Source organism: Bos taurus, chromosome 1, assembly GCF_002263795.3.
Source record: "Bos taurus isolate L1 Dominette 01449 registration number 42190680 breed Hereford chromosome 1, ARS-UCD2.0, whole genome shotgun sequence".
NCBI lineage: Eukaryota > Metazoa > Chordata > Mammalia > Artiodactyla > Bovidae > Bos > Bos taurus.
The window spans coordinates 132,768,784-132,786,990 of NC_037328.1; the positions used below are offsets into that span (position 1 = coordinate 132,768,784).

The 18,207-nt window shown below is 37.3% G+C and overlaps 1 protein-coding gene across 4 annotated transcripts in view; it reads left to right on the forward strand.

The window, feature by feature from the left end:
• STAG1 (stromal antigen 1) overlaps nucleotides 1-18,207 on the forward strand; it is a 505,017-nt gene that overhangs the window by 349,342 nt on the left and 137,468 nt on the right. For all 4 annotated transcript variants that reach the window (XM_059889103.1, XM_059889102.1, XM_002685052.7 and 1 more), the window contains one exon: nucleotides 15,697-15,820. In XM_059889103.1, coding sequence (XP_059745086.1) covers nucleotides 15,697-15,820 — 124 coding nt within the window. The remainder of the gene's footprint in view (nucleotides 1-15,696; nucleotides 15,821-18,207) is intronic.

Here is an 18,207-nt window from a genome sequence, read left to right on the forward strand (position 1 = left end):
ATATTCAAAAAAAATTGTGAGAGACAACAAGTTTACTTGATGTCCTCTTCCAAAAATACACTCCATGTGCATAGAAGAATATATTTTATTTTGTTACATCTTCCCATAGACCTTTTATTATTATGAAATGTCCTTTTCTAATATAAAACTTCTTTTTCTTAAAGACTTCTTTGCTTCAAAATAACATACCTCAAGCTCTTTTCTGTTTGTTTGATATATGACATCTTTTTTCATCCTTTTATTTACAACTTACTTGTGTCTTTGAACATGAAACATGTCTCTTATGGAGATCCTAGAGATGGATATTGGGTTTTAATCATTAAACAATCTGTTTATTTTCTTTATGGTTGCTACAGAAATTTCATCCCATTAGCATAACTAACTTCACATAAATACAGTTTCTTTGCTTCAGTATATCTCCATTTTCTTGTTCTTCCTTTGTAGTGTTATTGTCATATATCTTTTATCTCTGTTTGTTATTGTCTTAATAGTGCCATCTTAACCATAATCTACTATCAAAATCTTATGCTATTCAATGAAATTAAACAAGTAAATGTTCATTCTGTCTTCTCTGTTTACCCTGTTGTTAGCATTTCTAACATTCTTCATTTTCTTCTATGAATGTGAGCTATTATATAGAGTTATATTTCCTTTCGGTTTGAAGGACTTTCTTTCCTGTTTCTTGTAAGGCAAGTGTGCTAGCAGTCTTTCTTTATCTGGAAATGTGTTATTTCATCATCATTTTTAAAAGATAGGTTTGTTGGGTATAGAATTCTTGATGGATAGTTTTATTTTCCTTGCAATAACTCAATGCCTTTCTGCCACTTACTGTACTTCATATTTTCTGAATAAAAACGTAATTGTTAGTCTTGCTTTTCCCCTGTACATCATGAGTCACTTTTTTTGTATTGTTTATTTTTCTTTTCTTTCCCATTTTTATTAGCTTTCCACAGTTTGTTTATCTGTTTAGATATGGACCTCTTTGTGTTTATCCTGAGATTTTGTTGACCTTCTTGGAACTGGAGATTAATGATTTTCATCAGTTTCAGAAGCTTTTAGCCATGGATTCTTCTAATATTTTTTTACTTATTTCTCTTTGTTTGGACTCCTTTTTCACATATGTTGGTACACATGATGCTGTTTTTTAGGGTTTTGGAGCTTACTCACATTCTCTCTTTCTCTCTCTATCTCATTCCTTCTCCCCTTCTTCCTCACTCTTTCTCTTTCTTGTTTTTCCTTCTCAGTGTTTTTCATCTCAATTATTTGGATATTTTCTGTTATCTTCAGGTTTGGTTTTTTTTTTTTTTTTTCCTGTCAATTCAAATATACTGCTGAAAGTATTGTGAGTTTTTAGGTTTTTTTATTGTACTTTTCAGTTGGTCCTATTTTCTAGTTGGTATTCTTCATAATCCACTCGTGTCCTTCCATGTTCTCATCTAATTCTGTTTGTTATATCTGCCTTAATACTGTTGCTGTATTTAACCACTGGGCCCACTCAGAGACAGTTTCTTTAGATTTTTTCAATTTCCAGGTATAACTATTACTTCCCTTTCCCTTAGTACATCATGCAACTTTTATTAGAAACTATTTATTTTACAAAATATACCAAATTTGGGTTCTGATTTTACCCCTGAAATTTGTTCTGTTGTTGGCGATTTTGTTTTTGAATAATTTAGTTGGACTTAATATGAAAAATTTCTCTCTGCTGGACTGTAGCTTTAAGCAGAACTCTGTTCTTTCCAAATTCATTTCTTATAGAGTTCAGCATTTTTATTGAAATCTTCCCTGGGTGTAGATATGTAGCATGCTGTATCAGTTGAGTCACCTCCCTCAGCTTAAATCTTTGATTTTCATGGGCATTCCCAGTCCTGTCAACTCAACTATACCTTCTGCTCCTACTCTTAGGATGTTTGAAGGGTTTAGGTCCCTTCTAAGATGCCATAGATTTTTGCTCTTTTTGGCTCAAATTTTATCACCTTTTTACAAGTAAATGCTTCTCAACTTCTTAAAAAAACAAAAGATTATTTTTATATTTTGAGTTATTTGGAGGGGATTAGAAAGGTGTTTTCTATTAGTATGGATTTTAGGTTGACTTTTTTTCAGTCTTTTAAAGGAATTGATCCACTTTCTGTGGTTTGCCTTGTTTCTACCTAAAACTCCTATCATACTTATCTTGTATCCTTTGTAGTTAATTTATCTTTTGCACTGGGTTGTATTTAAGATGTTTTAAAATTTGTAACTAGTTTTTACTGTTCTTTCATGCTATTCTTTGGGGTCATTTTCTTCATGTTTCTTTTATTCTCTGCAGGCTTTCCTATAGCTTCTTGAACACATGAATTTAGTTGTTATGTTTTACTCTTTATTTTACTAGTTTCATCATTGCATTATTTCTGGTTTTGTTTGTTTTGATTGACTTTTCTTATTCTCATGAGTCATTTTCTTTCTTCTTTGAAGGCCTCATAATTTTTATTAGATGCCAGCCAGTGGGTTTTGTTGAGTGCCAGATAAGACATTCTGAAAATTATCATCCACTTTTTTCTGGGACATAATTAGTGTTTGGTCTTTTCAAGACTTTTTTATCAAGGTATGTAAAGTGGACCAATGCAGCATTTAGTCTAAGGTTAACTTTACCCAGGTACTAAGGTAAAACATTTTTTGTACTTTTCTTGATGAATTACAAGGCTTTTCTGTTCTAATTCACTGGAACACAAAGGTATTCCAGGCCCTATGTTTGCTCCAGATATTGTCCTGTCTGCTCTTGCCATTCTTTCCTCAGCATTGGGTGGTTTCTTCACATGCACATGCTCTTGAGTATTCAGCTGAAGACTTGCTGGGGTCTTTCTGCACACTTACGGAGCCCACTGTCATGTGCATCTCGGTACCGTGCCTTGTAGTAATTTAGCTACCCTGCCATCTATAGTCCCAGCTCCTTTTCCTCAACTCAGGGAGATACCCAGTCTCTTTCTGGGTTCCTCTGCTTATACTACTGCGCTTCTCTGCCTGACATTCCAACATCTAAAAGCTATTATTTTATATATTTTATGCAGCTTTTTTTACTTTTTTCTAGTAGAAGTATAAACCCTATCCATCTTGGCTCAGCCATGCAATATTCAGTGCAGAATCCGTTTTCATTTTTTATGATTTTACTTTAGTCTTCAAGCCCAAAGTAACATAGCCTTTATTTTCTTTTAGTGACTCACCCTTTTTGAGGGTTGCCAAAGTCTTCAGTCTATTATTCTCATAGAAACAACAATTCTTTAATTTCTTACTGTTAGCTTATTGATTTTTAATTTAATCAGACCTTGCATGCTATTACTGAGTCTGCCATAGCTCAGTTTTCAATTTCATTATCATTTCAGTCACTTAGTCGTGTCCAACTCTTTGCAACCCGGTGGACTGCAGCATGCCAGGCCTCCCTGTCCATCACCAACTTCCAGAGTTTACTCAAACTCAAGTCCATCAAGTCAGTGATGTCATCCAACCATCTCATCCTCTGTCATCACCTTCTCCTCCCACCTTCAATCTTGCCCAGCATCAGGGTCTTTTCAAATGGGTCAGTCTTCGCATCAGGTGGCCAAAGTATTAGAGTTTCACCTTCAACATCAGTCCTTCCAATGAATATTCCAGACTGATTTCCTTTAGGATAGACTGGTTGGATCTCCTTGCAATCCAAGGGACTCTCAAGAATCTTCTCCAACACCACAGTTCAAAAGCATCAATTCTTTGGTGCTCAGTTTTCTTTATAGTCCAACTTTCACATCCATACATGAGTACTGGAAAAGCCATAGCTTTGACTAGACAGACCGTTGTTGGCAAAGTAATGTCTCTGCCTTTTCATATGCTATCTGGGTTGGCCATAACTTTTATTCCAAAGAGTAAGCATCTTTTAATTTCATGTCTGCAATCACCATCTGCAGTGATTTTGGAGCCCCCAAAAAATCAAGTCTGCCACTGTTTCCACAGTTTCTCCATCTATTTGCCATGAAGTGATGGGACCGGATGCCATGATCTTAGTTTTCTGATTATTGAGCTTTAAAACAACTTTTTCACTCTACTCTTTCACTTTCATCAAGAGTCTCTTTAATTCTTCTTCGCTTTCTGCCATAAGGGTGGTATCATCTGCATATCTGAGGTTATTGATATTTCTTCCAGCAATCTTGATTCCACCTTGTGCTGCATCCAGCCCAGCATTTCTCATGATGTACTGTGCATATGACTTAAATAAGCAGGGTGACAATATACAGCTTTGACATACTCCTTTCCTGATTTGGAACCAGTCTATTGTTCCATGTCCAGTTCTAACTGTTGCGCTCTGACCAGTCTATTGTTCCATGTCCAGTTCTAACTGTTGCGCTCTGACCTGTCTGGTCTGGTATTCCCAGCTCTTTCACAATTTTCCAGAGTTTATTGTGATCCACACAGTCAAAGGCTTTGGCATAGTCAATAAAGCAAAAATAGATGTTCTTCTGGAACTCTTGCTTTTTCGATTTCTTTTTCTTAGGGAAGGTCTTGATCCCAGCCTCCTCTACAGTGTCACATGCCTCTACCCATACTTCATCATGCACTTTGTCTAGGAGCAGCTGTTAGGAGATAGCCCACCCCCAGGGGCAAAGGAGAAGCCCCAGCAAGATGGTAGGAGGGGCGAATTCTCATTCAGAATAAAGCCTCATTCCCTCCAGAGACGCTCAGAGGGCTCAAATAAACCTTGTGCACACCAGGACCCAGGTACCCCACAGAGACTGAGACAGAACTATGTCTGAGCATCTCCTGTGCCGGTGCAGTCAGCAGTGGACTGCCACAGGGACAGGAGCTCTGGGTGTAGCAGACTTGCATATGGCGTAAGCCCTCTTGGAGGAGGTCTCCATTAACCTCACCACAGAGCTGCCAAAACTTACACAGGACTGGGAAATGGATTCTTGGAGGGCACAAATAGAACCTTGTATGCACCAGGTCCCAGGAGAAAGGAGTAGTGACCCCACAAGAGAGTGACCCAGACTTTCCTGTGAGTGTCCAGGAATCTCCAGTGGAGGTGTGGGTCAGTGGTACCCTTCTCCAGAGTTGGGGGCACTGAGTGTAGCAGTACATGCATGGGATCTTTTGAAGGAGGTCGCTGTTATTTTCATTACCTCCACCATAATTTGGCCCCTGGTAAATAGCAGGGAGGGGACACAGTGCCACTCATCAACAGAAAATTGTATTAAAGTCATACTGAGCTTGGCCCTGCCCATCAGAACAAGACCCAGTTTCCCCCTCAGTCAGTCTCTCCCATCAGAAAGCTTCCATAAGCCTCTTATCCTTCTCTATCAGAGGGCAGACAGACTGAAAACCACAATCACATAAAACTAACAGGTATAATCACATGGACCACAGCCTTGTCTAACTCAGTGAAAGTATAAACCATGCCGTGTAGGGCCACCCAAGATGGATAGGTCATAGTGGAGAGTTCTGACAAAATGTGGTCCACTGGAGAAAGGAATGGCAAACCACTTCTGTATTCTTGCTTTGAGAACCCCATGAACAGTATGAAAAGGCAAAAAAGGTAAGACCCTGAAAGATGAACTCCCCAGGTCAGTAGGTGCCCAAAATGCTACTGGAGATCAGTGGCAAAATAACTCGAGAAAAATGAAGAGATGGAGCCAATGCAAAAACAACACCCAGTTGTGGAAATGACTGGTGATGGACGCAAGGTCCGATGCTATAAAGAGTAGTATTGCATAGGAACCTGCAATGTTAGTTCCATGAATCAAAGCAAATTGGAAGTGGTCAAACAAGAGATGGAAAGAGTGAATGTCGACATTTTAGGAATCAGCAAACTAAAATATATTGGAATGGGTGAATTTAACTCAGATGACCATTATATCTACTACTGTGGGCAAGAATCCCTTAGAAGAAATGGAGTAGCCATCGTAGTCAACAAAAGAGTCCAAAATGCAGTGCTTGAACGCAATCTCAAAAACGACAGAATGATCTGTGTTCGTTTCCAAGCCAAACCATTCCATATCATGGTAATCCAAGTCTGTGCACTGACCAGTAATGCTGAACAAGCTGAAGTTGAACAGTTCTATGAAGACTTACAATACCTTCTAGAACTAACACCCAGAAAAGATGTCCTTTTCATTATAGGGGACTGGAATGCAAAAGTAGGAAGTCAAGAAACACCTGGAGTAACAGGCACATTTGGCTTGGAATACAGAATGAAGCGCAAAGGCTAATAGAGTTTTGCCAAGAGAACCCACTGGTGATAGCAACCACAGTCTTCCAACAGCACAAGAGAAGACTCTACAGATGAACATCATCAGATGGTCAACACCAAAATCAGGTTGATTATATTCTTTGTAGCCAAAGATGGAGAAGTCTCTAGTCAGCAAAAACAAGACTCGGAGCTGACTGTCGCTCAGATCATGAACTCCTTTATTGCCAAATTCAGACTTAAATTGAAGAAAATGGGGAAAACCACTAGACTATTCAGGGGTGACCTAAATCAAATCCCTTACAATTATACAGTGGAAGTGACAAACAGATTCGAGGGACTAGGTCTGATAAACAGAGTGCCTGATAAACTAGCTCATTTTTGAAATGCTGAATTTCAGTTCCTCAAAATGGAAGAGTATGATCTTCTTGCCAAAGTGATTAGCATGTCATGAATACCGGTTATTGATTTTTCCAGAAGTATCTCTTAATCTATTTTATTTGTTAAAGAAAGATGTTATTGCATATACATAGAAATAGAAGTTCCATGGAGAGATGCCAGTTTCAGTTGATGCTTTGTGTCTCGCCTGCCACCCCAGCTTCAAACAAAAACTAAATATTAATGTATATGTTGCTAGATTTAAGTCCTAATTATAGGAAATACAGAAAATAGAAGATCATTCTGTCTGAATCCTTATGGTATCATTTTAGTCCAGAATGTGGGAAATTCATATAGCAAATAACTCAGTTTATTCAACAATTAAATGGCATATAATATAAACAAGTAGACTTAAAAATACAATTTTAAAATACCAGATATAAAAACTCTATTAATGGATATATATTTAGTGAATAAAATATAGAGTGTTGAAGAGTCTAGACATAGAATGTAATAGAATGGCATTTCTGAAAAAAAGGCAATCATTTGAGAGGCTTTGTAAGTCCTTTACATAATATTTCAAAAGAAGAGAGACATATTGGAAAGTAGTAATAAAATTTACTGAAATTTCAAAAATTGGTTAGAAAAACAGAATGAAAAAAAATTAGTGTTAAGTAGGTTAAGAAAAATATTTCACATCTATGCATACCATAGTCAAAGTACAAAACATCAAAGACCAAGAAAAGGTCTTAAAAGCAATCAGAAAAGAAAGACGGTTATTTTAAAGTCAGTACAAGAATTTAAATGTTACTAGTTTTTGGGCTTCTCTGGTAGCTCAGTGCTAAACCCGTTGAGAAGGACCTGTTGAGTCTTTCATTTTTTTATACAGTAATGGAACATTTCAAATCACATTTTCAGAACTGTTCTTATACTCTACAGTGATATGATTTATTATGAGTAAACCTGTCATTCTACTTCTTTAATATCCTTACTTCCTAACATTTCATCTTTGACCTAAACATGTGGGTCAAATTCATAGTTTCAATGTAAATATAAATTAAATATATTTTTCCTTGAAAGTTAATGTATCCTTGACATTCAGTTTTTATTCTTATACATAAACTTCTGTTAATAGTCACATGTTAAGGGGTAATACAAGATAGCAGATAACTATGTCACCTGTTCTGTGGGATACTTTTAGTGATATAATCATTGTCATGTATTTTGCCTGTATTTTTTCTAATGGATAATACAACAAATGAAAGGAAATGTATTTTTAATTTCTGTAAGCTTATTATGTTTCTGATGCACTTAAAATCAGTGGTCCCCAACCTTTTTGGTACCAGGGACTGGTTTCATTGAAGACAATTTTTTCATGAACCAGAGGTGAAGGGGAATGGTTTTGCAAGGATTCATATATTGTGCCCTTCGTTTGTATTATTACTATTTCATCTCCACCTCATTTCATCGGGCATTAAATCCCAGAGGTTAGGGACCACAGCTTTAAGTCATACTGAAATAGTTTAGTGGAAGATTTGGATTTTGTAAGCACACCAAGAGAGTTTCAGTTGTTTGGATCTATACAAACATTACTGCCTCTCAGAAGCCTTCTTTGACCCTCTGTTTCTCTCCATCATTTACATGGTTCAGTGTTCCCTGTACTGCCCTTTATTAACATTTAACACTCTCTAAGTGAATATTTTAATCATTTTATGCAAGCTGTGTATTCTCTAGTTCTTATTCACAGTCCAGTGAATGATACAGTATGACTTTTTAGTGACTCCTTCAGCTATTCATTTCTCCCTTAGGCTTTTGTTCACCTAGTAAGAGTTGTGCTATTTTGAAAAATGTAAATTTTTTAGCTAAACATTAGTGACAAAATTGGTTGAGACATAAATTTACTGTGTTGTACAATTTAGATAGCAGACCTTCTCAGCATTCGTAATCATACTTCCTAATCTAGTGCCCTCATGAGATTTCTTGCATAAGAGAGAGAACTGTGTCAAAACATGTATATTAACTAAGAATTTGTCTCTGAAATTTATTTGCCAATTTAGCATTCTTTTTTACTGGGAAAGCATCTGTAAGGGTAGTTCACAAAATATGTAATTAAAATTAATTAACAGAAAACAATTTAAATTTCATCTGCCAGGAAAGGAATTCAAAACAAAAACTTAAGTCCAGATATTAAATTAAAGGTACAGTAACTGTGAGGATCAATAAAGTATGGAAGTTTTCCATAGAAATGAATATAATTATTCTTTTATACTGTGAAAAAAAAAAAAAGAGGTACAGCAAAGGATTAATTGCCACAGAATTATTCTTTTCTAGTTTTTTTCTTTCTTTGAGTTTGCAGGTAAAGTGTATTCTGGTCTTCCCAATTGGCTCAATGGTGAAGAATCCACGTCTAAGCAGGAGACATTGGTTTAACCCCTGGGTCAGAAATATCCCTTGGAGAAGGAAATGGCAACCCACTCCAGCATTCTTGTCTGGGAAATCCCATGCACAGAGGAGCCTGGCAGACTGCAGTTCATTGGGTCACAATCAAGGGTCAGGCATGACTTACCGACTAAATATCAATAACAATGTATATTCTAACTTCATTTTTAGTTGTTCATTTCAAGACCCCAGTATTAGAACTAATAGAAATTAGTTCCTCATATTATTGTCTTTATACCTTTCCTCTTGTTTTACTAAGTTTTCTGCTCCCACACTTTAATCTTTATCTTGGAAACTTCCAAACACCTGCAGTTAAATGTTACCTTTCAAAATGGAGTGAGGCCTTCAGAAGTAGATTAAGACATTAAAAATAAATTTAGTATGAAAATCAAGGACTGAAAGACTCTTATATGAGAAAAATATCTGTGTATCAAAAGATATACTGTAATCAAACCAGGGAATATTTAGAAGTGTACTAAATTTTCATTTCCTAGTTCATATACTTAAATAGAACATTAGTTCCTGGAAAGCAAGAAAGCATTCTCTGTTAATAAGAGGATATGCCATGAATCGTGGGAGAACTGAAACTTTACTGAAACTTAAAAGAATAATCATTGTACATAATCAGAGTGGAATGAGGGCATTGTATGGTTAGGAATGATCACAGACATGTAGTCTGTATAGTTGAGATATTTGGACTAAAGAACTCATTCACAGACTAAACTAGAAGAAAATTTGTTATGGCTTTAATTGGTAAAGGCTTTTAATAATAATAAAACTAACAGTTGTGGTTGCTCTATCACTAAGTCATTTCCAACTCCTTGAGACCCTGTGGACTGTAGCACGCCAGGCTTCCCTGTCCTTCTTTATCTCCTGGAGTTTGCTCAGACTCATTTCTGTTGTGTCAGTGTTGCCATCCAACCACTTCATCCTCTGTCCTCTCCTTGTCCTCCTATCCTCAGTCTTCCCCAGCATCAGGATCTTTCCCAGTGTGTCAGCTCTTCGCATCAGGTGGCCAAAGTATTGGAGCTTCAGCTTCAGCATCAGTCCTTCCAATGAATATTCAGGGTTGATTTCCTTTAGGATGGACTGATTGTATCTCCTTGCAGTCGAAGGGACTCTCAAAAGTCTTCTCCAGCCCCACAGTTAGAAAGCATCATTTCTTTGGTGCTCAGCCTTCTTTATAGTCCAACTCTCACATCCATACATGACTACTGGAAAAACCATACCTCTAACTATGCAGACCTTTTTTGGCAAAGAGGTGTCTCTTCTTTTTAATATGCTATTTATGGTTTTTCCAGTGGTCATGTATGGATGTGAGAGTTGGACTGTGAAGAAAGCTGAGCACTGAAGAATTGATGCTTTTGAACTGTGGTGTTGGAGAAGACTCTTGAGAGTCCCTTGGACTGCAAGGAGATCCAACCAGTCCATTGTGAAGGAGATCAGCCCTGGGATTTCTTTGGAAGGAATGATGCTAAAGCTGAAACTCCAGTACTTTGGCCACCTCATGCGAAGAGTTGACTCATTGGAAAAGACTCTGATGCTGGGAGGGACTGGGGGCAAGAGGAAAAGGGGATGACAGAGGATGAGATGGTTGGGTGGCATCGCCAACTCAATGGACGTGAGTCTCAGTGAACTCCGGGAGTTGGTGATGGACAGGGAGGCCTGGCATGCTGCAATTCATGGGGTCGCAAAGAATCGGACATGACTGAGAGACTGAACTGAACTGAACTGAACTTAGGTTTTGTCATAGCTTTTCTTCCAAGGAGCAAACATCTTTTAATTTCCTGGCTACAGTCACTGTCTGCAGTGATTTTGGTGCCCATGAAAATAAAATTTGTCACTTTGCACTTTTTGCCCATCTAGTTCCCATGAATTGATAGGACCAGTTACCATGATCTTAGTTTTTGACTTTTGAGTTTTAAGCCAGCTTTTTCACTGTCATCTTTCACCCTCATCTTGAACAGTATAAAAATTAATAATATTGGTTATCTTTCACCATGTAACAAGAAGCAATAAAGATACCCATATTCAAGAAAAAAGGCATGTGCCTCCACAATAGGGAATAGTAACGAAATCTATGGAAATTGTAAGACCACCACCAAAAAATTCTACTCTATAATTTATGATTACATAATATAATTACATGTAGAGAATGGTTAATAGGGTGGTATCAGCAAACAAAGTATATTAGCACTCCAAAACCCAAATTGGAGAAGAATCACCAAGGGACTTTTATTTTTATTTTATTTTTTTACAGAAAACAAAACTTTATTGACAGTAGATTTTCAGGCTTGCCTACCTCTAAAGTCTTTTTAATTTTTGAGAAATATGTTTTAAGATTCAGAAATCATTATTTATAGCTATAGCTAGACCTGAAATAATACTAAGGGACTTTTAATAGTAGTAAAATGAGCTATCTTATCACACACAGTTAAATTGAAGTTGGAAGGGTCAGATGAGCATCTGAAGTAGACAGGGACTGGGATTCCAAGAAGAAAAGCTGAATCAAAATATTGGCAGTGTATACAGAGGAGAGCTGTGTTCCAAAAACATGAGCTTTGGGGAGTCTAATAAAGTGAGCCAAAATGGCATTAGAATATGTATTCATATAGCTGATGCAGTTTGCTATACAGCAGGAAATAGCACAACATTGTAAAACAACTATACTCAAACAAAAAATACCTTTTTAAAAAAAGATATTAAAGATCAGGGTTAGACATAGATATGGTTATAAAAAAAAGATTTTGAACACTATTTTCAGTTTTTCCTATTGAAATAAAACTAAGCCTTTATATTCTCTAGCCTTGGAAATCAACCACCCATAATCTCAATTCCAATAGTAAGGATAATACCAATAGTAATGAGTAGAAGAATGATTGAGCTATATTATGAATTACCATACTTAGTAGTCACTAAAGTTTGTTTGTAATATTTATTTATTCATTTATTTTTGTCTGCATCAGGTCTTAGTTGCTGCTCATGGGATCTTTCATTGTAGCGCATGGGCTTCTCTCCAGTTGAGGCTCACAGACTCAGTAGTTGGGATGCATGGGTTTACTTCCTCCATGGCATGTGGGATCCAGCTCCCAGATTAGGGATCCAATGCATGTCCCCTGCAATGGAAGGCAGATTCTTAACCACTGGATCATAAGGGAAGTCCCATAGTTACTATAGTTTCAGTCACTATACCTATTCATTTTATCCTTCGCCTGCTTCCCTGAGATTGTGTCGTTTAAAAAAAAAAAAAAAAACTCAGCCTGGTTTTGGTTTGTTTTGGTTTTTATTTTTATTTTAGGATTAGTCTTTACAAAAGTAATTTAGCAGGGAATAAGTGTAATAGATCTCTGGGAATGACTGCTTGGTAGGACTGGGAGAACTAAAACGGGTATTTTGTGTTTATGTTTTGGTTTTGGATGAGGAGCTATGTTGTTGTTTGTTTTGTTTTTGACTTACTCCAGTAGAACGCAAAATATATGAACTTGTAGTTCTTAGAGGTGGAAATTTATATGAAATAGTAGAACACGATGTCAGGCAGGGATTTAAAGCACTATACGGAGAAATTTGTTAATATCTAATTAAGGTGACGATGTGTATTCATTCTCACCCAGTAAATTCTACTTCTGAGTATAACAGCACTGTCTCACAGACTTCATTGACCATGGTTTAGTCCATAACTCGTTTCTGACTCCTGCAACCCCATGGACTGTAGCCCTCCAGGGTCCTCTGTCCATGGGATTTTCTAGGCAGGAATACTGGAGTGGGTTGCCATTTCCTTCTCCAGGGGATCTTCCGAACCCAGGAATCAAACCTGTGTCTCCTGCATTGTAGGCGGATTCCTGTATTGACCATGTCCTACATCAAATACACAGATGATTCAAGAAAAAATACGTGCCTCACCCGATGTGAAGGACTTTAGTGTTTTCTGTGCTGAACGCTTTTGGTTGCCACTTATAATGTGCTGATAGGTAATAATGCACTGTTTGAAGAACACTGCCCTAGGGAAACCCTTACACATGTGCATAAGGAGACATGTAAGAAAATGTTTATGGCATTCATTGTTAATAAAACCAAAAACTGGGAAACAGCCAGGGTCTGCAACTGAGAGAATGTGTAAGTAATTTGTAATTTATTTGTAGAAAAGATCACTGAATCAGTTAAAGTTAATATATTGGAGTTGAAGTGATATGAATCAGTATATATAAATTGTAAAACCTGACTTGTGAAAAAATCAAGTTGCAGACAATACCTACAAGATATAATGTATGTAAAGTTTCAAAATATGTAATATGAAGTTAAAGTTTAATAACTTTGTAATGTCTGAAATGTTTCATATTCAGAAAAAAATAAATGTTTCATATTTAGAAAATGCCCTTGATCTATTGCATTCAGTATTTTACAGGTCAGGGAACATTCTTTTACAGATGTTAAGCTGCTTTTTATATCGTCTTGTCTAGATGCAAATGTCTAGATTGATGATAACTAAAAGATTATAATAATGAACATTTAGGGAAGGTTTTAGTAGGTATTGGAGAAGGCAGTGGCACCCCACTCTAGTACTCTTGCCTGGAAAATCCCATGGGCGAAGGAGCCTGGTAGGCTGCAGTCCATGGGGTCGCTAAGAGACGTGACTGAACGACTTCACTTCACTGTAACTTAGTAGGTACAGAACACAGTTCTGGGCTTCTCAGGTGGCGCGAGTGGTAAAGAACACACCTGCCAATGCATGAGATATAAGAGACGTAGGTCCGATCTCTGGTTTGGAAAGATGCTCTGCAGGAGGGCATGGCAAGCCGCTGCAGTATTTTTGCCTTGAGAATTCCCATGGACAGAGGAGCCTGGCAGGCTATAATCCGTAGGATCGCAAAGAGCTGTACACAACTGAAGTGACTGAGCACACGTGCACGAAACACATTTCTAAATATTTTATTTTACTCTCAGACCTTCTCACAGTTACACCTTCTCACAGTAACTATGAGATCTAGATTCCATTATTGTTTTACCGATGAGGAAATTAAGAAGGAGGGAAGTAATTTGCAGCTAGTAAATAGCAGAGTTAGGATTTACACTCAAGATATCTTGCTCCAAAGTCTGTATCACTCGCCTCCGTGCTATAGAGAAAAGGGTATTAGCAACCGCAACAACAACAAAAATGTAGGAAGACCTTAACTCTGTAATTGGCAGTATACTTTTGAGAGAGAGCGTTTCATATTTTTATTTTTTAGCAATGACATGGACTTAGAAGGAACTAAAATTTATTAGGGCAGAGAAATATTAGAATACTAGCACTCATCTCAAAAAAGAAACCAAGAAAAGCACCTTGATAGATGATTGCCTTGTGTAAATTGGAGAATTAAAAATTACCTGAAGTTTTAACTATGTATTCATGTATGGCAGCTCAGAAACCTTTAAGATTGATCTACAAAAGAAAGGTAGGATTTACCATATTGTATAATTTGGGAGTGTTTTTAGCCAGAATTATTAACCTGTTGAAAGATAAGGTGAAAAATTAATACCATGTTTGTTTGTGGTGCACAGATTTTAGAATAGAAGTAATCCCAAGAGGGTTGTGGTGGATGCTGATGGTTAGGTGACAAGTTGTCTGGGCACAGAGCCAGAGACCTTGCCGTTGGCAGTTTTTTTCTCCTACAATTTCATAGTGTAGTCACCAGGATTGTTCTTTTATGACTAAACATGAATTAAGGTCTTGGATTTTGTAAGCTATATTTTCAAGGGCCGCCCGAGTGGCACAGTAATAAAAAAATCTGCCTACCAATTCAGGAGACACTGGTTTGATTTCTGGGTCAGGAAGATAGCCTGTTAAAGGAAATAGCAACCCACTACTGTATTCTTGCCTGGAAAATTCCATGGACAGAGGATCCTGGTGGGTTACAGTCCATAGGATCACACAATCAGATGTGACTGAACACACATGCTCATACATTTTCAAATAATACAGGCTTCTAAAATTTTGCCTCATAAATACTAATTTGATGTTCATGAAAATTATTTTCGTTTTAATTCTTTAGATGTGTACTAGCTTATAACTTAAAGTTATTTAGAGAAACAGTTTTTGAATTCTGCATTATTCTGTATTTGGATATTGATACTCTAGTTCCTTAGAAGTTTTAACATGTTTAATGATCCCATAATTGTGAGGTTTTCAGAAAACTGCAAATGCCATTTCCGAGTCTACTGAAAATACAGCACTTGAGTCAAAATAAGATGATTTCCAGAAGCATTTTTTTTTTCAGTTTGTTATTGGTAGTTTTTATAGAAGTCGTATAAAAAATAGAAGATATTCATGTTGGAGACATTCGAGAGTGCATGTATAAATAACAGTATTTGGATTGTGCTAAGTTGCTTCAGTCATGTCCAACTCTTTGTGACTCTATGGATTTTACCCCACCAGGCTTCTCTGCCCATGGAATTCTCCAGGCAAGAATACTAAAGTGGTTGCCATTTCTTTCTTCAGTGGATCCTCCCAACCCAGGGATCAAACCCCCATCTCTTATGTCTCCTTCTTTGGCAGGCAGGTTCTTTAACACTAGCACCACCTGGAAAGCCCAGTATTTGGATAATACTGTTTTTGTTGCTTGCTGAAAATGAGTACGAAGTCCATTCTACCTTTGAATGTTAGTCAGAGGTTTTTCTTTCTTTGTTTTTTCTTTTGTTTTTTCCTCCTCTAGTGATGCTATTGCTGAAATTAGAGCCATTTGTATTGAAGAAATTGGAGTATGGATGAAAATGTATAGTGATGCCTTTTTGAATGACAGTTACCTAAAATATGTTGGCTGGACTCTTCATGACAGGGTAAGTTACTCTGTTCTCAGCTTTGATAGAAGATATGCTTTGTGCAAATATTAATGGTAAAAAGCTTGAAATTAAGATGGCATTTGTTGGGTTTTTTCCCAAAAAGTGAAATAATAATGAAATTTGAGATGATATAGCTGAATACTGTTTACTTGTGGCCATGATGAAACTTGAAACATCAGCACATGTCTCAAAACTCTTGTCTTACTTAGTTGTAATGTTATCTTAAACCACCATTGACAGCCTGGTACATCTAAATTTAAGAGGATATAGTATTTTAAGAAGCTAATTACAATTATGATTACAGTCTTTTTCTAGTTAATAATCAAAAGAGATTCCTTGTTTCTCTTGATATATAGAAACTAAATAAGCTTTCTTTTTTTGATTCTCAAGGGTCATATCCATAGTAGAACTTTTATAACAGGTGAATAGATTTGTTGGATTTTAGAATATTTGATTTTAAACTATTTCTGTACTTCCACTCTCTTAGAAAAGCCTCTGACGTAAAAGGAGTCCCACAGTATTGAATACTGGATATGTAATCATTAAAATAACAAAGGATAGGAATGAGAAATCACTGGAATTTTTATATTGAATAACCTAGATTCCTATAACTTGAACTGCCAGATTGTCACAGAATAAAACTAAATCTCACAGCAGTCTGTTTTAAAAGTTGCTATATTCCATTATTTGAATTGTTATGAGTATCATAGGTATTCAGATCAGATCAGATCAGTCTCTCAGTCGTGTTTGACTCTTTGCGACCCCATGAATTGCAGCACGCCAGGCCTCCCTGTCCATCACCAACTCCCGGAGTTCACTCAGACTCAAGTCCATCGAGTCAGTGATGCCATCCAGCCATCTCATCCTCTGTCGTCCCCTTCTCCTCTTGCCCCCAATCCCTCCCAGCATCAGAGTCTTTTCCAATGAGACAGCTCTTCGCATGAGGTGGCCAAAGTACTGGAGTTTCAGCTTTAGCATCATTCCTTCCAAAGAAATCCCAGGGCTGATCTCCTTCAGAATGGACTGGTTGGATCTCCTTGCAGTCCAAGGGACTCTCAAGAGTCTTCTCCAACACCACAGTTCAAAAGCATCAATTCAAACATTTTAAATTTCTGTCTATTTATTTTTGGCTGTGCTTCATCTTCATTGCTGTCCCAGCTTTTCTCTAGTTGTGGCAAGCTTGAGCTACATTCTGGTTATGGTACGTAGGCTTTTCAATGGTGTGGCTTCTCTTTTTGCAGAGCACAGGCTCTAGGGAATGTGGGCTTCAGTAGTTGCACTTTCTGATCTCTAGAGCACAGGCTCAGGAGTTGTGGCACAGGGGCTTAGTTGTTCCATGGCATGCGGGATCTTCCTAGATCAGGGATTTGAACCCTTATCTCCTACATTGGCAGGTGAATTCCTTACCACTGGGCCACAAGGGAAGCCCAGTATTTTATCTTTTTAAGTGCAATTTTATTTTTAGACTTTTAGGATAATTTTGGTAATATTCTTTGACTTTCTTTTTTATGCTATTTTTAAAATTTGTTAATTGGAGGATAATGGCTTTACAATATTGTGTTGGTTTCTGCATACAACAATATGAATCAGAAATTATTTTATACATTTTCCCTCCCTCTTGAGCCTCCTCCTCTGCTCACATCCAACCCCTTTAGGTCATCAGAGAAAGCCAGGCTGGGCTCCTTGTGTTATATAGCAGCTTTCCACTAGTTAGCCATTTTTACATGATAGTATAGGCTCTCACATCAGGAAGCTTCCATAAGCCTCTTATCCTCATTCACCAGAGGGCAGACAGAATGAAATCCACAATAACAGGAAACTAGCAACCTAATCACATGGACCACAGACTTGTCTAACTCAATGAAACTATGAGCCATGGTATGTAGGGTCATCCAAGATGGATGACTCATGGCAGAGAGTTACAACAAAACATGGTTGCGTGAAGAAGGGAATGGCAAACCACTTCAGTATTCTTGCCTTCAGAACCCCACAAATAGTATGAAAAGGCAAAAAGATAGAATCCTGAAAGATGAACTTCCCAGGTCAGTAGGTGCCCAATATGCTACTGGAGAAGAGTGGAGAAATAACTCCAGAAAGAATGAAGAGACGGAGTCAAAGTGAAAACAATGCCCAGTTCTGGATGTGACTAGTGATGGAAGTTAAGTCCAATGCTGTAAAGAACAGTGTTGCATAGGAACCTGGAATGTTAGGTCCATGAATCAGCATAAATTGGAAGTAGTCAAACAGGCGATGGCAAAAGTGAATATTGACATTTTAGGAATCAGTGAACCAAAATGGCCTGGAATGGGCGTATTTAATTCAGATGACCATTATCTCTACTACTTTAGGCAAGAATCCTTTAGAAGAATTGGAGTAATGCTCAT